This window comes from Eumetopias jubatus, unplaced genomic scaffold (assembly GCF_037043125.1).
Source record: "Eumetopias jubatus isolate StellerSeaLion01/CBP00866 unplaced genomic scaffold, mEumJub1_p1.0 scaffold_1, whole genome shotgun sequence".
Lineage (NCBI taxonomy): Eukaryota > Metazoa > Chordata > Mammalia > Carnivora > Otariidae > Eumetopias > Eumetopias jubatus.
The window spans coordinates 187,122,219-187,143,566 of NW_028274807.1; the positions used below are offsets into that span (position 1 = coordinate 187,122,219).

At 39.7% G+C, this 21,348-nt stretch overlaps 1 protein-coding gene across 1 annotated transcript in view; it reads right to left on the reverse strand.

The window, feature by feature from the left end:
* Positions 1-21,348, reverse strand: part of SYNPR (synaptoporin) — a 306,624-nt gene that overhangs the window by 119,305 nt on the left and 165,971 nt on the right. Inside the window, exon 3 of the mRNA XM_028110463.2 lies at positions 3,706-3,830. Coding sequence (XP_027966264.1) covers positions 3,706-3,830 — 125 coding nt within the window. The remainder of the gene's footprint in view (positions 1-3,705; positions 3,831-21,348) is intronic.

Below are 21,348 nucleotides of genomic sequence, written 5' to 3' on the forward strand. Positions count from 1 at the left end.
TTTTTTTAAGGTAATTAAGTTTATTTTATTATGTTATGTTAATCACCATACATTACATCATTCGTTTTTGATGTAGTGTTCCATGATTCATTGTTTGTGCATAACACCCAGGGCTCCATTCGAAGACAACTCTTTTGAACTTCATTTAGGCTTCGCCTCTCTGTTCTTACGTGGGTTTAGCACAAACCTTCCTGACAGAAAACACCTCAAACTCTGCATGATCAAATCCAAATCTATATTCTCTGCTTCAAAATGGTTTTCCCTATTATTCTCTTTTCATCATCTTTAAGTCCTTCTATTCAATCCCGTAGAAATTCCAGGTCCTCTAAAATTTTGCAAAGAACTGCCTTTCTACCTTTGTCACTTTTCGCTATCATATTTTTTTGCTCTGACTCACCATGCTTCAAACAGTCTGAACATTGTTTTCTTTAGTTTTTATTCAAATTAGTAGCATATATGAAATCCAAAAGTTTAGAATTGATTTTCTACGTGATGTTGACCAAATTTCTCTCCACTCGGTCTTTTCAATCAGAGTAATAGTAACCCGCTTCACTGGGTTGGTGTAATTATCACATAATATACATGAAGGTGGCTAGGACAGTATTTGGTAGGCTTATAGCAGACTTGCAATATGTATTTGCATATTTATTCATTCATCACTTGGACCCATCAGAACTAATCTTTGCCATGAAAATCTGTGTTCTCCTAGCCCCCAAACTCTCTATTCTAACCTTTATTTTCCATTTGACATTCATTGAGTATCCATGCAGAGTGTTAGTTGGCATTCTTTGAGTACACTTTCTATAAAAATTAAATTCCTTACAATAAAAAACTCTACTTCACACTTCTGTGTATAAAGGGCTAAAAATTTTGAATCCAGAGCCCTCCAAATTATCAAATAAGTTTTTTTTAAACCAAATTAGCACATATAGTAGATGATAAAACAGCTAAATATTTCTTGCTCGTTTTAATCAGGAGTCAAAAGGAAGGTCAGAAGACAAATGTTTTATGCCCATAGTAAAAAGAATATATTGCTGAATGTAAATTCCTTCTGGGTCAAAAAATATACATACAGTGATATAAAGGAGCTACACACTTTGGCGTATTTATCAGAAGCAGCACACGAATATTTTGTAAATTATATAGCATTTTCTAAATTGACTTTATCCCACACCTGATAATCTGATAAGGAGGTTAAGTAGTTTCCTTTGCTCTGTCATTTACAGACTTGGCAGTAGAGTTTATTGTCTTCCTTGTGTGCGCAGTAAACTAAATAGTTAGAAGCTGATGAATGCTCTTCTTTTATTTCTAAGATTATGATCAAATCATTGGCATTGGCTTGTAATGTTTTGGGATAAAATAACCTTTTGAATGATTTACATCACTAGCCTCTTGCTAACCTAACTTCTTCTGAAACAAATGACATCAAAATAATCTCTATAAATTCTAGATGTGGTCACTTACCATTGACAGCTTCCCTAAGAAGATAATGGCACACCATTTTGAATTATCCAAATGTACAAATGAAACTGCAACTCTAGTAAAAACAGAGCCTCTTTGGAATGGTCCATACCATATCTCTTAGATGGACACTGATGGGACACAAGGGCAAGACATTCTGTGGGATGAGTGGGCTGATCTCGATTCCTGAATAATAGACACTAAGTGTTTTACAGATGCGGTAAGCAGAATGCCAAAAGCTTTCTTGTTTTCTTCTAGAACAGTGGTTTTTAAAGTGCTTATAGGAGACATAGGGTTCTAAGAAGATACTGGAGGTGCTGCAGCAGGGAGTGGGCGATGTGTGTGGCAGGGAGAGGGCGAAAGAAGACCAGCTCTGTGCTTCAAGCCTCTTTCTTCACTGGATTCAGCTTTCTCAGGGACTCCCATCTGTTCTAGGTACAGAACTTCTGAGCAAGGTAGTGTTTGGAAGACAAGTGTCTGCTACTGAAAAAATAACGGTGGATTATCTTTGTCTCAGAACCCAACTAAAAATATTTCAAAGAACTGGGCCACTGTCCTCATAGATGACAATAAACATTTGTGTCCAATTTCTTCAGCTGCCTTTTATTGGGTAATATGTCTTGGGAAGAAAATTAAGCCCAATACCAGAAACTGTTTGCTTGAAGTGTCTTTCAAATTGTACACTTAGCCAAGGATTGCATGAAATTAAATATTACTCTGTTCTCCACCAAAAACAAAACAAAACAAAACAGGCATTGTTTTCCTGTCTAAACAGGTCTCTTGATTACTCTCTTCCAGTTTGAGAGAAAGAGAGACCTGTGCTCAATGTTTAGTGACTTGTTCTTCAAATCTTAATGGACTGACCTTCAAGTCATCTGTTGCTACCAATCTTTTGGTAGGAAGTCATTGTGAAGGTAATGCAGACCTTACAATTTCATGAATAATGTTACTAAGCATCCTACCCCTGCTGCCCAGCCATTGACATTTATCTCCTGTGCTAGATCCCAGCCATTGGTAGTTCTTATCTCCTATCCTAGATCCCACATATTGATCAGCGAGTGTGCATTGGCTTGGCCATTCTCCATTAAAGCCAAGGAATGCATCCAGAACTTTAGAAGTGTCAAGCACCCCTCCCTCCAGCCCCATCAGCCTCATTTCTACTCATGCAGGTAGCTTTTATTACCAAATTACCAGGGATTCTATGCTCAATATTACTGAGTTTTGCACTCTCTTAGTTTATAGAGTATCTACTTGAGCAGAGGTGTTTGCAACTTTTATCAGTTCTACTCTCAAAAACCATTCAGTATATTGGTATAAATGCCACTTCCCATGATTCACTGGCTATGAGCTGAGGCACTTTTGTTTTGGACTAGGGAAAGTTCACTAAATCAATATAATAAGGATGTGTTCCATGATGTACAGATCCTCTGAGATGCTCAGTGAGGAAATGTGTCTGCGGTCAAACATATTTGAGAAACAGTGTATTTCTCTTGGTGATTCAAAATGTGCATTAGAAAAGCAGAGTGCTAAGAAGTATTTCTTAAATTTATTTGACCATATAATTTTTAAATTATCCCTCACCTCTTCTCTCCCTCCTTCCTTCTTTTCTTCATTAAACATTAAATATCTAGGGCTCCATGGGAAAGATTTTGGAAAATATTGTACTTTCCTATTTAAGAAAAGTTTTCAGGGGTCAATTTCTACTTTTCTCTGTAATCCCAGAGCCAGCACCATGTCTGGCACAAGGTGATTACTCAATAAATGTTTAATTGAAGTGAACAAGAGAGTAGATTAATGAGGTGCCAAACATCGTGCTGGAAGTTGTTTTAAAAAATAATACCAGGTATGCCTGGGTGGCTCAGTCAGTTAAGTGTCTACCTTCAGCTCAGGTCATGATCCCAGAGTCCTGGGATCAAGTCCCCATCAGACTCCCTGCTCAGCGGGGAGTCTGCTTCTCCCTCTGCTGCTCCCCCTGCTTGTACTCTCTCTGTCTCTGTCAAATAAATAAAAATATTAAAAAAAAACCAGGTAGGAGCACCTGGGTGGCCCAGTCGGTTAATTGTCAGACTCTTGATTTTGGCTCAGGTCATGATCTCACGGTTGTGAGATCGAGCCCAGCATTAGGCTTCACGTTGGGTGTGGAGCTTGCTTAAGATTCTCTCCCTCCCTTTCCCTCTGTCCCTCCCCCTCCTCTAAAATAAGAAAGAAATGCCCTCTCTGTGAGCATGAACAGCCATTTCCTACCTGAATGGGTAGGCAAATGCTATGTCAATGCTGAGGTTACTTTCCGTCTTGTTGACACAGTCCACACTCAGCCGCAGGCCTCCAGAATAGCCACCACATGTTGCAAATGCAAAGATTGCAAAAAGCTGTGGAGAACAAAAAAAAACCAAGAAGAGAGTCATTAGAATCATGCTAATCTAATGAAATATATAAATAGGAGTTTAGTGTCTGGGTTGAGAGAGGTTATGTTTCTTCTGAAATGTGGCATCATATTTGGTTCAGGAAGGAAGATGAAAGTCAGGAGGATGATGGGGACGGTAGAGGTGGTCTCTGAAAAAATAGTCCGGCAAGCTGGGGTAACTCTGCTTGGAGGAAAACTGAACACAAGGACAAAATATCTGTGTTTGACTGTGTAAAGAGCTGTCATGCCTCAGAAGGTAGAGATACGATCTCATATAAAAACATCTGGAAAGTTACACACTAAGGGATTAATGACGGATGTCTCCAGGTGGGAAGAATTTGAGGTGTCTCCTTGCTTTCTTCTTCTGGTTTATCTGTGTCTTCTGCAATAAACATGTTTTATCTTTTGGAGTAATATAGTTTTTTTTTTTTTTTAAAGGCATAGTCAGAATTTGAGAGCTAAAGAGCTTTGGGAGAGTAGATGAGTATCTAAAAGGCTCTACTTCAGAGCATCTGATTTCAGTATATGTCAGCCTCAAAGCCTCCCCGGTTGTTACATCTCTGTATTAGTTGCTCTTTGTCAACTATTAAAAGGTTCAACTGGTTACCAACTAATGTCATAGTCTATCCTGGTGTAGAACATGGGTCCGTGGGAATTAGGTACTGAAAATGAGGAGCAGGAAATCAGGGAAGGCTTTAAGAAAGAAGATATATCTGGGAGACCAAGGATGGTGTAAGATGGGAAGCAAATGCTAAACTTTGTCTGCTTAGTTTGGCTACATTCAAAAGTATTTCCTGCTCATTTCCAAAGAAAGTCAGTCAAGTGCACTTAACACTAACCCACGTTGTAATACTCCCATTTATTTTATTTTCATTTTGGAATTCAGGTTCTTGAGGTAGTTTGGGGTCCCATTAGGAACACTAGCTCACTTTGCACAGCAAAGCAGAATTATTGAGTAAGGGTTAAGTGCATGGGCTCTGGAATGTGATCTTGGGAAGGTTCCTTAATTTCCCCATGTCTTGGTTTCCTCGTCAGTAAAACAGCATTGATAATAACTCTTCTGGGCCATTTTGCTATTCATGATATAGAGCAGACAGTTGCTGTGGACAAGAAGGCTGCTGGAACTGGTAATGTTACCAAGCCCACTCAGAAAGCACAGAAGACAAAATGAGCGTTATCCAGTAACACCTGCCACCTCAGTCTTACTTGATAGAAGAGTCTCAGAGCTGTTGGCCTCAAGTGGCCATCTAACTTTGATAGGAAAGACTGGGTAATGATAAAACCTTCACAGGGAAAGGAATATTTTGGAGACCAGTTTTTTTTTCTCTATGTGGCAGTTTTAAGTTACTAGTTTTTAAAATCAGTATTTTAAAAATGGAAACAACTTGACCAAAAGACATAGTAGATATAGTAAGAGAAAACTGTGTTTATATGTGTTACTGTGTATAAAGCATTTAGAACAGATCTTGGCAGAGGAAAAGTACTCAATAAACGTTAACAAATGTTATTACTCTAAATGGATGTGGATGGCTCCTTAGATGTTCCAGGCCATAAAATAGGAAATTTAGACTTACTCGCTAGCTAAACTGACGCGACCATCAGCCCCAGTGAACCGGCGTCCAAGCACTCCAGAAAAACTGAATCTGTTTTGTTTTGCTTTTCTTCCTAATTTGCCTCATCAATAGCATTCGAGGAGGCGTTCAGAAGCTACTCCAATCCACTCCACCATCTGGGGCTGATACACACAGAACACCAAGACTGAAGGGAACCTGATTTTTATCCCTGTGGTGTGCATCTGCTCATTCCTGTGAGCAAATGCTCTCTGTCAGCTTTTAGTATTGGTAAGAATAAGTAGGGAGTGAGTTTAAGTGCTCAATGCTTAAATCTAAGTTGTATTATATAATACTGGATGTCTCAGCCCTTTGTTCCCTGTCAGAATATTGCCTTTCCAGAAGAAAGAGTGGAGTAATGGAGCCATGAGCTCTGTGGTATGGCTATGGAGACAGCCCTTATCCTGCTCAAGCTTCCTCACCTGTAAGACAGGAATGTCCTCTATAACTCCTTGAATCACTGAGAGAATTAAATAAGATGGAATACGTATTTATGTGCAGCCCCTCTCAATTCATGCAGAGATTTATGTGGTATTTACACATGTATACTTCTATGGGGCAAGAGTCCTAAGTGTGTAACCAGCACTTGTACATGTCAAGGTTAGGAGGAATTGTCTCTTCTTGCCATTATTAAGTGCCTACTATGGGCCAGCCATTGGGCCCAGCACTTAACATATGTGATATTATTTTCTCTTAACAGCAATGATGTGTGTGTGTGTGTGTGTGTGTGTGTGTGTGTGCGTGCGCGCGCGTGAAGCTTAGCATTCCCATATTAAAGATGTAGCAGAATAGCATAATGGCTCTAAGCAGTTGCATTTAAAAAAATTCCTTGAAACATTAAAATATAGCAAGTTAGAGTTGAAGGGACATATAAATCCTGTTAATTTCAGTGCTTAATAACTATAAGGGAACTACCCTTGGCTTTTCATCTTACATTGAAGTGCTTTATATACAGTAAGGTATTATTAATACTACCATGGAATGAACTTAAGATGGAATGATAATTATGTATTTAACTATTCAAAATGTTAGATGCATAGAAAGAAGGTGTCAGACTATTAAAACCACACACACCACTAGTTTTTCTTTTAACTTCTATCGAGCTCTGAAAACATTAAGACATCGTACTTGAGTTAAATATGGTACCTATGGGCTTTCTGGTTAACTTTCTCCCTTCCCCCAGTCCTTACTGATTAAAGGGAAATCATACTGTGTGACCGATATCAAATTCACATGAGTTTGGTGAGGACTAAACAGATAATGTCTGTACAACACTGGGAGAGTCAGATCCTGCTGAGTGAATAACGTATTACAGGCATGGTTGATTCCGTATCTGGGAGAGTGAAATCAACTCCCACAGATTCTATCAGTTAGGGGTCTAGTTCTATAATTGGAATACATAAAGACAGAGCAGGGAGAGGGGACCGGAAGCTCTTTGGTGGGTCAAAATTCCCTTGGTGTTGAAGAGGAATGTAGAGTGGGAGGGAACTCAGAAAATGCTCTCACGGATTCCCCTCCCAGAAGTCTGGCCAACCACTCCTCCCTAGGTGGTCGGGCAGAGCAGTTGTGGGAGTCAGGCAGAACCTGAGTGTGAGTCCAGTTCCTAGCTGTCTGACACTGAGCAAGTTATTCAACTTCTCCAAACCTCAGTTCCTCCATCTCTTAAATCAGGACTAATTCACTGGTTCATTCAGCAGACGTTGTTCAGTGGTGTACTTATTTGTCAGCTGGGAGGGAACAGGAAAATAAAAAAGAGAAAACACGAAGACAAAGAAGGCCCCTGCTCACTATGGAGCTCAACACTGGATGGGGGGACAGAGTCAGAAAGAACACACAAGCGAAAACAATTACACATTGTGTTATATGTTTTGGCGGGGGAAGCTCTTCCAGACAGGGAGGTACACCTGAGGAAAGTCACATGTAAGCTAGGAACTTGAGGATGAAGGACAGGAAGCCATGGGGAGTGGAGGGAAGTGCCCTGGGCAGAGGGAACAGCTCAAGTGAAACCCCAAGGGAGGAAAGCTTGTCAATGGGAGGTCAATGTGGCAACCGGATCATGAAAGAGGCTGAGAAGAATAGTGTTTACCTCATACAGTTTTGTGTGCTTTAGCTGGGAGAACATATGTAAGGCATCAGGTTCACGGCCCTCAGCAAACATTAAAGTGTCTCCTCCTCCTTCTGCTTCTCTGCTACTATTACTATCACCACTACACTACTGAAGGAACCAAGAACTGCAGAGGAAAATTCACTTGCCCCCATTCAGCTAGAGCAGAGTTGGAACTAGAATCCTGGTCTCTGGACTCCCTGAGTCAGCATTCTTCTAATTAGCTCTACAATAGCAGGGAGAACAATTCCTGGCCACCTGGGTGGGAGTTAACTGTCAAATGTTCCAGTCTTCTTTACCCAGAAATGCACCATGGTGCTTTAGTGGCCTGAGGTTCTCCATGTTTCTTCTGAGTGTCTGACAGGCACATATGGGCAAGTTCACTAGCCAAGCAGAATGGATGCTTTGTGATCAACTTGTCCTCCCTCCCTCCCTCCCTCCTTCCGTTCCTCCCTCCCTCCTCCTTCTTCCTTCCTTCTTCCTTCCTTCCTTCCTTCCACTCTTGATCAGATGGAAGATTTTAGAAGGAGGTTCTTGGAAGACATAAAGAGATAGAAACTTCCTTATCTTGACAACCGTTTCTCTGAGAGGCCATTAAAATTAGCAAGAGGAAGGTCTGTGTGTCTTGTAGATGCTTGACTCTGCAAGGCTAATGCTGGGAGATGGAACTGTGTTATGTAGCCAAGATGGAATGAGAACTGGAGGTGGGTCCTGTACGTCTGAAGAGAGAAAAGAGCCTGAGGGGACTATGTGGGGTATAAGGAAGAGATGAGAGAGGGACTAGGGAGAAAGACCTCCATTGGAAGCTGACTCTGCAGGGACTACAAGCAACTTGATGAGAGACATGAAGACATGGAGTCTATGTGTGTGCACATGCATGCATGTGTCATTTTTTCCAAATCCTGGGCTCTGTGTGTACATCCTCACCTAGCACTGCATTCCTTCTGGTAATGCAATCTACTTACTCACCCTTTGTAGATCCTGGGTCCATAGCCCTGGGGCAAAAGTCCATTTACCCAACCAAGTGAAATTATAAAATCTTTGTGTGGCTATCTTTCCTCAAGCTTCCAATTCTCAAACAAAGCAGACAGCTCACCCTCCAGCACATTCTAAGATAATCAATATCATAACCACTGGCCCAATCATTCACTTCCCTTGAATTCAAGAGACAGAAATAAATCTCCTGCGATGAACTCTCATTTCACTGCTGTCTTGGATGATCTACAGCTCTGTTCCTAACAACAAAAAACTATTCTCTAAATGGACAAAATTAACCAGCAGAGATTTCCTTTGCATGAAGACTGATTAGAAATACATTCAGGTGAAAGATGCCTAGCATTTTCTGGCTTAATAAGCATCCATAAACCAAAATCAGCCATAGCAGGCATATCTTTGCACACTTAATGATACCAAAGGTTTTTCCCTGGAAAGAGGGCAAGCAGCTCCCTCCTTGGAACTAATTGAACCACACAAGGAATATCAATGAAAGATGCTATTAATCCTTATGGTTAATTTTCGAGGTATAGTGGAAAGCACTAGGTTAGAGGAGGACAGGAAAACACGCTGATTAATGGCTCTCACAGGGACCTGTGGTCTGCAGGAAAGTTAGGGAGGGGACACTTTCCATGGCCTGATATACAACCTCAGGCATGAAGGATACCTTGGAAGAAACAAGTGAGAAAAAGAAGACTAGCACAAAAGGGATTGGAAAATTGAAACCAGGTACTAATACTCATGATGCCACTGAGCTATGTGCTGACAATCATATCTCCAGGGAATAAAGCACTGATTTCTAGCATTTGATTTGCCAATTTTCATGATGTGAATACTCCCGCCATGGCCAATTCCAAGCTACACTCTTAATACCTGCAAACTTGATTGGAAGGAATGCTGCACCATCAGCTGAGCTCCACCATACCGGCTGCTCCCAAGGGACCTTCCTGGCCTTTCCCCAGGAGCAAGAGCCTTGGGCTTATTTCATTGACTCACCCCTCTTATTTCTTATTTCCTGTTATTTCATATCACTCACCTTGGGCTTACTGAATTGATTCACTCCTCTTTCATCAGGTACAACTATTCATCCTTTCATTCATTTATCCACCCACTCACTTATTCACTTAGTTATTGTAGCAGAGGCTGTCTATGCCTTGCCTATGTCCCCTTAGCTGGGCCTAGAGGTCACCTGCAGCCTCAGGGAGCAGGTCTGGTCCACCTACAGACCAAAGGCTTCACCCTCTAACACCCCAGCCTCTTTGCTGAGGGCTTTCTTGGGCAGCAGGAACGCACTCAGCCTGTGACAGGGGCATGATGGAAGTGCCCTGGAGTTAATTCTCTGCCAGCTTCTGACCAATTTGGGATGGAAATTAGTGGACAAAACCCTAGTGTTCTTGCCCCTCTTTGGGGAAACTCTGAGGTGTGTTTAGTACAGTTTTTCAGAGGCTGCCCTTTGAGATTGAGCCCCCATTGTCTACAGCAACATCCATCTGCTCATTAATACCTGTCGTGGGCGTTCCTCCTTTCCCTGTCTCAACTCCCTACTCATCGTTCTGCCTCTTGGTATTACCTCGCAAGTAAACTTCTTGAGTCAAAATTCTTGTCTCAGGGTCTGTTTTGGGGGACTGCAACTGAGACAGTTATCAAACCCTGACCAAGGGCCTGTTACTATTCAGGCACTGTAATGTACCCTAGGATTACATTAATAAAAGGAATTGTACCTCCTGACACACCTTATCTCATGCCCTCAGCTTCCAGCTTTTCACACCCTCATCTCCCCAGCCCTCTCTAAATAAGCTGAGCTATTTTATAAATAGGAGGTCTTCTTTGACCATATTATCCAGAGCAGGATTCCTGACCTCAGCCCACCCCAAGTCTGGCCCCATTATTCCCTGTCTTTGTTTTTACATGGGCAGATGTCTTAAAATCTGTACTTTTTGGCATTACTTATTCACCTGTTTATGTTTTGTTTGACAACTTCCCTGAGAAAAGGTAATGTCTATTGTCTCTTGCTGGATCTCTACCACCTGTACAATGCTTGGCATGAAGGAGGTACTCCCTAAATACTTGTTGACTAAATAAGTAAAGATAATTCCCTCCTCCACCTCTAGGGAACTTGCTGTCTATTTGGGGATACAGACAAGTGAATGAAAAGGCACCGTGACAGTGTTTTATTGTGTAATTGGAGCATGTTGGAGGAAAATATGGTACATATGGCACATACTTGCAGAGGAGTGGAGGAGAAATGAGTAGCTATCTGGAGAAGTGGACAGCTAAAGAGAAATCAGGAAACCTTGCCAGTTTTATACAAGTAAGAGGGAGAAGAGTATTCTAGGCAGGGAGAGCAGCAAGTCAAAGACTCAAAATGAGCAAGTGAGGCACATCTGGGAAGTGCATTTGGCACGACTGGGGCAGACGCTGCAAGGAGGGAAGAATGGGGTGACTGTTCAAGAGGGAGGCAGGGATGTTTCAGGTATGGTCTAGTAGGGATCCCAAAATGACGGCCCCTGGCGGTATCCAGTCACATCCAGCTACATCTGTTCGTGTATGTACGTAGATGTGTTTACACTTCAATGACAGAACAGAGTCCTGACAGCAAAGAGCCTGGTCACAAAGCCAAACATATTTACTATCCGGCCCTTACAGAAATAGTCTGTCAATGGGAAAAACCCCAAGGAAACCTGAAGTAACCCCAGTTTTATGAGGGGGATTGGGACTTCAGCAGGGGAGGGGCATGACAAATATGCATTTCAGACAGGCCACAGTGGTTGCCATGGAGAATGTGGAGTGAGAGAGGGAGGGACAGGGTGCTGAAGACCAGCACGTGTCTTAGTTCTCCAGTGTCTAAACACCCTGTGCCGAAAGGACCATGCCCCTGTCATCTTTATAACCCTTGCTGTGCCAAAACATCATTCATGGCTCATACCTTTTGCCAAGGAATGAATATATGAATGAATGGGCAAGAGAAGATGAGAGGATGAGGTGCACAGAAAAGCGTATCTTGGCACTGAAAACAATAAACATTAGGCTGGTAACAGTAACAATAAAACAATTATATTTGGTTCTCTTCAGGAAGTACGTTATTTACGTTAGCTTATTTAATCCTCTCAACAACCCCTTGAAGTAGAAACAAAAACCCTCATTTTTATAGATGATAAAACCGAGGTAAAACAGCACACCCAAGGCCACACAGTTTTTTTGATACGTGACGTCGTCGTGGTTTGAACTCAGACCTGCCTTTCTCTAACGTTTATCTTCCTTCTTCTCAACTTTCCCAGGGCTGTGAAAGGCGTCTCTCTTGGCTGGCACATGCTATGGAAAGACTAATACAGAAATGCCAATCATGGGTATGGGAAGGTGTTCTCCATCACATCAATGCTCAGAAAGCCAAATGAGGACTAAGGAAAGCATCCATAGGACAAAACCCTGATCATCCAAATGGATGCCTGTGGTAGCTCTTACATTTTGCCTCACCAACACAAACCTTCTCTCCACAGTATCACAGGTCACCAGGGGAAGGGAGTTAGAGTCTGGCATGACAGGAACATTTAGAAAGCTTGTTGTGAGTAGGTCATGCCAGTTACACTGCACAAGTCCCTCCTGTCAGCCACAGCAGGGCGGGTGGCTTGCTCACTTTCATACATCTCTAATCATTCAACAGTTTACAGGTTAAAGGGACCTAATTCCCCCTCCTCACTTCCCGCTGATGAATCCCTCTTGTCCCTTCTCGTTTTATGATTTGTCTTGGGCTGATGAGCCATCTGTCCCAAGAACCCCCAAAGAGCATTTCTGGGAACACAGTTGTTTCCAGGAGCTGACTATCTCAACAGTAGCCCTGGAAAAGTGAAGAATACCTACTGTCAAGTTAGCTTCTGGTGCAGAAAGAGTTTTTGATTAACTGTGGCTTCCCTCACACCCCACTGGCTACCCAGGAGGCCCCCAGCAGACTGATGAGCACCTTTAAAACCTAATGTTCCATTTCTACTCATCTTTGTCTAATTCTTTCTTTTAGTGTGTCTTCTCTTGCTGATAATTGGATTTTTCCAAGGAAATTGACCAAGCACCTTCTTCACTATCAGTTTACGGTTACTGCAGTATTCTGACCCAGAGAGCTTCTATAAATAACCCTGTAAAACCTCAGATAGGACCTTCATGTGAAGATAAAACTGCAAGATGTCCCTGGAAGACAATATAATTGTATCTTATAGGGAGGCCCTGAAAGCTACTGTCAAAAAGCTTTCCTGTGTAGAGCTGTATGCTTTCACCTGTCACTGTCCGTAACTACCTGTGTTCTTAATCAGCACCAGCATCTTCCACACTGCATTCCATTTCATGCTGTCAAATACTGGATATTGTGCCCTTCTACCGGCTTTGTGATTTGTGTGAAATCCTCCCAGGCAAAAGCAGCCTCACAGAATTGGTACTTCATACCATCGCCAGAGGAATTCTGAGCATGTGCTACAGAAAAGAGCTCCAAATTACTTACAAAGCAAACGACTTTTCTGCTTTCCTGTCTTAAATGTGCAGCCTAGAGACTGGGGCAATTAGTAAAGTATTTGGTCACAGGTAACAGAAAGCTTGACCTATAGTGGTTTAAACAAATAAAGGTTTACTTTTCATACATATTGAGAAGTCCAGAATTGATGATGTCTGTACACACATCTCTTTGGTTCTTACGGTCTTGGCCTCATAGTCACAAAACGGCTGCTGTGTCCATGGACATGTTAGCTGCATGGGAGAATGGAATGTGAGTATTCAGCTTTCCTGGGGTTCCACAGGGAATGTAAGCAAGGGTACAAAGGCTCAGCATGGTTGCTGAGTCAGTCTCCACTGTCTGCCACAGGAACTTATGAGAGAAAGGGGCAGAAATAAAACAAGTATCCAAGGCATTTTATAAAGGCAAGACAGCATAGGAAGGCCCATTCAGTAAGTGGTCATTTCCCTTGTCCTAGACAGTGCCTAGAAAGTCCTGTGCCTCATACAATAGGCACATATAATAGGTTTAATTTAACACCTGCCCATAAATTGAAATGTAAATTTCTGCTTGAATTTTATTTTCTAGAATTAAAGCCTGATAACTCTTTGAAGTAAAATGCATGGTTGAAATAGTAAAAATAAATCTGAAACAATCTTCATGCTTATAAAAATATAAAGTAATTAAGTAAATTCTGAAATATTCAGTCAATGGAATATTATGCAATAGTTTAAAAGAATGAATAGCAGTATAGAAAGTTGTTCACCCTTTTGCAAAGAAAAAAAGGCAAATTGTCCAGTATACGATACATGCATATATTAAATAGGCTTGTAAAGGTCTAGAAAGGTAACACTAAAGCACCATCAGTTGTTACCATTGAGGACTGGACTTTGGAGGCAGAAATTCAGTTTTTCTTTTTTTTTTTTTTAAAGATTTTATTTATTTATTTGAGATAGAGCAAGAGTGAGTGAGTGAGAGAGAGTGAGACAGCACAAGCTGGGGGAGCGGCAGAGGAAGAGGGAGAAGCAGATTCCCCACTGAGCAGGGAGCCTGATGCAGGGCTTGATCTCAGGACCCTGGGATCATGACCTGAGCCAAAGGCAGATGCTTAACCGACTGAGATACCCAGGCGCCCCAGAAATTCAGTTTTTCATTATTTTTGTATTGTTTCTTTCTTTCTTTTTTTAAAAGATTTATTTATTTGAGAGAGAGAGAGAGTGTGAGTGCGCACAAGCTGGGGGGAGAGTGGCAGAGGAAGAGGGAGAAGGAGAGGAAGAGAATCCCAAATAGACTCCCCGCTGAGCACGGAGCCTGACATGGGGCTCAATCCCATGACCCTGAGATTATGACCTGAGCTGAAATCAAAAGTCAGCCACTTCTAGTACTATGGAAACAGCCTAGATGTCCATCAACAGATAATGGATAAAGAAGATGTAGTATATATACATACAATGGAATATTACTCAGCCATCAAAAAACGAAATCTTGCCAGTGGATGGAACTAGAGGGTATTATGCTAAGTGAAATAAGTCAATCAGAGAAAGACAAGTATCATATGACCTCATTGATATGAGGAATTTGAGAAACAAGACAGAGGATCATAGGGGAAGGGAGGGATAAATGAAACAAGACAAAACCGGAGAGGGAGACAAACCATAAGAGACTCTTAATCTCAGGAAACAAACTGAGGTTGTTGGAGTGGTGGGGGGTGGGAGGGATGGGGTGGCTGGGTGATGGACACTGGGGAGGGTATGTGTTATGGTGAGCGCTGTGAATTGTGTAAGACTGTTGAATCACAGATCTGTACCCCTGAAACAAATAATACATTATATGTTAATTAAAAAATAAAAAAGTTGGCCACTTAACTGATTGAGCCACCCAGGCACCCCTCATTATTTTTGTATTGTTTCAATTTTTGCCAATAAGCGTGTATAACTTTTGTAACTAAAAAAAGATTTTATTAAAATTGCAAATTTAAACAACCTCTGGGTAACCTGAGCAAAGTAATTTGAGCCTGTCATTAGATGGTGGTGCTGTTTTTAACTTTCATTTGGATGAAAAAAATATAAAATCAAAAAAACCCCACTCCCTTCCAGAATTATCTTCAATAATACCTTCAAATTATTTACATTTGCAGAGGATATAAACGGAATAACATTTTTGACCTGCTTAGTTATTAAAATATTTTGGCAAAGTCACTCTTAAGATCAAGGTAAGAATATTTCAAAATATGCCATGGGAGCATAGGGCCCAAGTATACTGTCCATCATCAATTGAGTTAAAAAGTGCAACTTATCTTTCATCAGGTTTAGTGATGGCAATTATTTTTAAAGGAATCAACTCTAATTCTCTCATATCTGTCATAATGGGATAGCAAGAAAAAATAAAAATTCAGCAGAGCTTCTCACCCAGAACTGACACCATTTCTTTGACACCTGATTAGAGTCTTGTAAATTAATTTCTTCCTTATTGTAGTGTTTTTGAACTTAGACATTTTTCTGTGATATGGACTTCCTGAACTTCCTTACCTATCATAACCATCTCTACAACATTGAAGAAAATCACTGATGATAGACATCTTAACTGCATACTTCTGCTTGACAGGAAAATTAAAGCAAGATAAGCCCAGGGAACATAGCTTTCATTCTGTAGTTCAATAATATGTATTGAATATGTTGGCATGAACTATTCTTTGCCAGAAGCCATGCTTTCATAATAATGTAGAATGACCAGATGTTTTTCTTAAACTGAAGTCACAACCCATAAACCCCATTTTTAAAAAAGAATCTGCCTTAGATACCATGTCCAGAAAATAAGTCAAGTTGGGATTCTATCCCAGTTAAATTCAATATATTAGACATCTCTTCTTTAAAATTTAAACATTTTGTGACTTAGAGTTGTATTTATATCCCCAAAGCAAATTAGAACAACAGATTATTTTGGAAAAAAATATTGATCCATAACCAATTAATTTTTTTTCCTAGACTGCATGGCTCATTACAAAAGAAATTTCTCTCATTCCTTCTCCTTTTTTTAAAAAAAATTGTTTTGTAAATTCAGCTTCTTCTTGATGAAAGACAAGCACAGAATCCCATGAAAAGAAGAGCAGTTGATTTCTTTTTTGCTTATTTTTGGGTTTGTGTGTGTGTGTGTGCTTTGTGGCTATATTAAATAAAACCTAGGGCTTACCAAATACAAACCATGAGTATAAACAGGCATAATATTTGAGCTCATGATTTCATGAGCTCAGAATTACTCATAGAACCGTTGATTGTCAGAATTCTGAAATATGCAAATAACTGTGTATAGCGATTTGAAGGCCTTCCCATGTTCTACTCCCTTTGAACAACTCACTGGCAAGTTGCATCTCTACACCGTTCATACTTTAAGACATTCATACACTTGTTGCTCATTCTGATTTTTTGACCATTTGATGTCTGGGTCAAAACCTCTGAACCTCTCAAACATGAAGCATGGTCATCAAATCACCTCTGTCATAACAGACAACTTGCCACTATGTATTATTTTGATTACATAATGGGGAAAAAAAGCAAACCTAAAACAGGCAGTTAAAAGGTAGCATATCATTGATATTGAAAAATACTCAAAACAGTAGAGTAGAAGTTCTATAAGAGCAGTTTGAAATAGATTCTAAGGTAATATTTTCTGATTATAATTCAAATCATAATAACAGAGCTGTTGCTTCTACTTAGTGAGACTATTTGTTACCAGCAGTGTGCTGAGTGCTTTAGAGACATTGTTATCTCTGAAATCTCATCATTCTGTGAGGTAGGTACCATCACATCCCCGTTTTCAGAGTTAGGTAAACCATGGCTTAGAGGGGTTTAAGGGATTTGTCCAAGGCCACTCAGATAGGGAATGATAGTTTGCATTCATGAGTTCATAATTATACTAAAAGAAACAACCAAAATTAAAAATCTAATTGGTCACTGTTAGAGGATATTAGTGAACAAATCCATTATTTTAAAAACTAGTAACTGAAAGGGAAGAATCAATCATTTATCTTACATTTTCTTTAAGAGCACTACTCGTGACTAAACAGTAGAAGAGAGGAAATTTCCCTTTATAAAACTATTCCCCTAATAATGAAGAAGGAATGATAGAATTAGAATATCACCATTTTGCAACTTGTTATGGACTGAATGTTTGTGTGTCCCTCAAATTCATATGTTGAAGCCCAAATCTCCAGTGTGGCTGTATTTGAAGATGTCAACATCAAGGAAGTAATTTAGGTTAAGTCGTAAGAGTGGGACCTTGAAACAATAGGATTAGTATCCTTATATGAGGAAACACCAAAGCTCCCTGCTTCTGTGTGTCTCTTTCCCCCCAGACACACTTACCAGGGAAAGGCTATGTGAGCACACAGTAAGAAGGTAAATTCCTACAAGCCAAAAGAAGAGAACTCAGAATGAAATCTACCTTGCCAGCACCTTGACTTTGGACTTGTCAGCCTCCAGAACTGTCAGAAATAAATTTCTGTTATTTAAGCCCCGCAGTTTCTGGTACTTTGTTATGGCAGTCTGAGTTAAGACACGACCCTTAGTGAATTAATAAATCTAAGCACAGATGACTGATAACACAAAAAGAGACACAATCAGATATTATGTGCCTTATTCTGATAGAAGAAGACCTCATCAACTGTGAAGTATTCTTGGCAAGATGAAATCAATCAATCAATCAATCAATCAATCAACCAAACTCTGAATTTCAGTGAGACTCTCTAAGTGCCAACTTACAAAACAGTATAGAAGGGACAGGAACATGTAAAATGACACCATAGGGACTAAACCAGTAAAATCCAGACCCTGAGAAACTCTCCAAGGAAGAACACCTTGTTTATTCAAGAACAACAACAACAAACAACAAAAATATACAGCGCACACGAAAGATTAGAGGGGGAGACTGAGAGAAAGGAACTTATATATTAAAATGGTTTTAAGAGATACATCAATCTAATGATGGATTTAAAAAATAATCCAGATTTAAGGAAACTATAAAAAATCATGAAATTAAATGAGACATTTGGGAATTTGTAGATATTTAATGATACTGATTTATTGCTAATTTTAAAAATGTGAGATATGGTATTGTGGTGTTTTTGTATTCAATTACTTTGCGAGATACATACCAATTTATTTATAAGAAAAATGATAGGATGCCTGGGAAGAAGGTGTAATAATAGGAGCATAAAAAGGAACAACTCTGGCTATGAGTTGATTATTGTTGGAGCTAAGTGATGAGTAAACAGAGGCTCATTATTGTGTTTTTATGTCTGAAAATTTCCATTATTCAAAGTTTTTAACAAATGAGATCATATTATAAATGAACTTAGATGTGAATGTAAATGTACAGACAAAATTCAATAGTTTTTAATTTAATATACATGTAAACAGTTTCATGTTTTATTTTTAAAAGGTATTCAAAAACAATCTTAATCAAAATTCCTAAGAGGAATGCTTTTTAAAGCAAGGTAGTCTCACTCTGTTCTATTATTATAATACTGCAGGACTTATAATACTGCAAGAAAATAGATTCTATTTTTTAACAAAATTTTCTTTCTTAATAATCTTTTATTGATTGTTCTAAGAACCCATTTAGTTCTGCCTTATTATGAAAGAGCAGCTTTTTCTCATTATGTTTTAATGAGATGAAAGATCACCATAGTCTAAAGGACTACATGCCATGTAAAGGACATCATTTCCTAGACAATAAGACAAAAATCCCCATCAACATTCAATAATGTGTTTCTATTGATTAAATTCAAGAGGTAATAAAATATATCAAATTACTTAATATTTAATATATTAGTTTTAGTTTCTGAGTACTAACGTTGTTAAGTGGAGTTCATATAGGCCAAACTGATAAGCAGAGACATAAATATTATGCCATCCACTTCAGCACTGCAAAAGAGAATGCAGATATGAAGCCATCCAGTGATTCTGTAACTAAAAGACAGAGCAAGTGATCTTTCCTAAAAAATTTAGTTTCTGGCTCCCAGATTATACTTATAGCACTTTCTAACATACTGAATAAGGTCAAAATACCATCAGAGAGTTGCCTTATTTGTTCATGGGAATTAAGTTATGTAAAAAATAGTGACATAATTCTAAAAAATGGGAATTGCATGAGCTGGAGAACCTTGTCAGTTCTTTGATGAATGTGAATAAAGATCAACATGACAGAATTGTCTCCAGGGTAAATGCGATGCTTAGCTCATAGCAGGTATTTAATATTAATTTGTTGAATAGATGAAAATACATCCCAGGGTTGTATTCTGAGGTTCTCCCTCCAAACAGGGAAGAATCCACAACTTTACTTCCAAGTATTTGGGTGGGGGGGTGGGGTTTATCAAAGTGATTCAAATAAGAGTCTAAAAGGGGTAAGTAGAACTAGAAGTTAGAAGAACTAGAAGTTAGAAGAAAAGGTATCCACATAAAATTTGAAGTCATGTAAAGGAAAAAGGCAGAAACAATATGACAAAAGTAGATAAATAAGAGTTACAATACTTGAATGGCAACATTCCAAGGAGTGAGATCATCTTGGAAGTTGGAATAAGATGAACTTGTTTTGGGGGATATTTGATAGTGGTCATCCGGGAAAGTCCTGATGGGTTGATATGGGGAATATCTGTGGGCTGCTGTTTTATCTCAGTTTACCCTTTGGGAAGTTGCTGAAGGCTATGCACTTCCTCATAGAAAAATTCTCATCACCAATATATTTAAAAATTATCACACAGACACCGTGGATTCGAAGACCCTTTGAGGCTCTCTAATAAGACACACTCAGCTATCCAAGGACCTCAGATGAAGACTCAACTGTCCTGAAAGAGAAGAATAACTTCTCAGAAACTATAGGTGGTGGCAGGCCATTTATGCCTCCTACTAGGACCTGTCCCTCACATGCATTCCTCAGTTACTTTTCAGGCCACCACTATCTTCAAGTCACCTTCCAGTCTATCCCTCCTCCTCCAACTTAGGTTTCTGATCCCACTCCTTCCAATTGTCTTCAGTACTTACCATAAGTCATTTTCTTTAGAATTATGTCACTATCTAATTCCTTTTTTGTTATTTTCATGTGTACTGGAACTCTGTCAAACATGAAATCCAGGATCTGGATTTTTGAGCAGGATCTGGTTCTTCTTAGAGGGGGCTAACCTGAGTGGAAATCACCCATGGAATGGAAATCACTTTATAGGTAAACTATAAAATGCTCCACAGTAAAATATAAAGCCAGTGACTCTCTTGTTCTCTCAATTATAGAAGAAAGTGACAGAATCCTTCTGGGAAATCTACTGGCACAAGGGAGACTTCAATCACTACATGTGGCATTGAGTCAATTTCCAATGGAATAAACTGGTCTCTGTGGAATGTGGTTAATGGTGGTCATGGTGGCTGGACTTGTGTCTGTAGAGCAAAGGAGCCTGACAGGAATGGTGAGCCCAACCTGCACTCATTTCTCTGATGGCCCTGGCTACTGTACACCATTACATTTCCCCTTATAGGAAACCAAACACATGCCCAAGAGGCTGATTTGAGACCATCGAAAACTTATAGTGTTTTGACTTCCTTAGCAGAGATGGGTTGGAAATGCATATTTTAATGGATGCACACTAAAGTATGCAAAGGATAATTTGCCAGTCTAATGTTTTCATCTCCTCTCTTCCCAATCATAATAGATGTGAGAGGATATCACCATTTGAGAGAGATAAGTCTCAGTTCATTTTATATCAATGCACAATTTAGGAAAGGCCTCTTCTATGACCTCTGTTATCAACAACTCTAGGAAGCGGGTCCCCTATGATCTGAGACTAAAGTGTAATGCAGTGACCTAAATTAACGGTTAATGAGTATAAATTTACATCACGGAATTCAAGGTTTTATTTGATATATGATTCTTCCTGGAACAGTCTATTATCTAATGCAACTTTATCAGAGGTATGTGAACTTTCTCCTTAAAGTTAAAAAAAAATGAACATCATCTTCTAAATGTAAATATTTATTAACTGCCTACTGAGTTCCAGGTGTGTCAATGCTGGAGATAGATAGATAGATAGATAGATAGAGATATATACTAGTGCCACTCTCTTGGAGCTTAAACTATGGTGGGAACAATGAGCAATAAATGAATAAACAAATACAAAATTGTGATAAAGGAGATGAAGGTACGAGCTGGTACAGTGATAGAGAATAACAGTGGGGCCTTCTTAGATGAGGTGGACAGGAAAGGCTTCTTTAAGGAGGCAGCACTCAGGCCCAAAACAGTGAAAAGGAGCTAGTGCTGG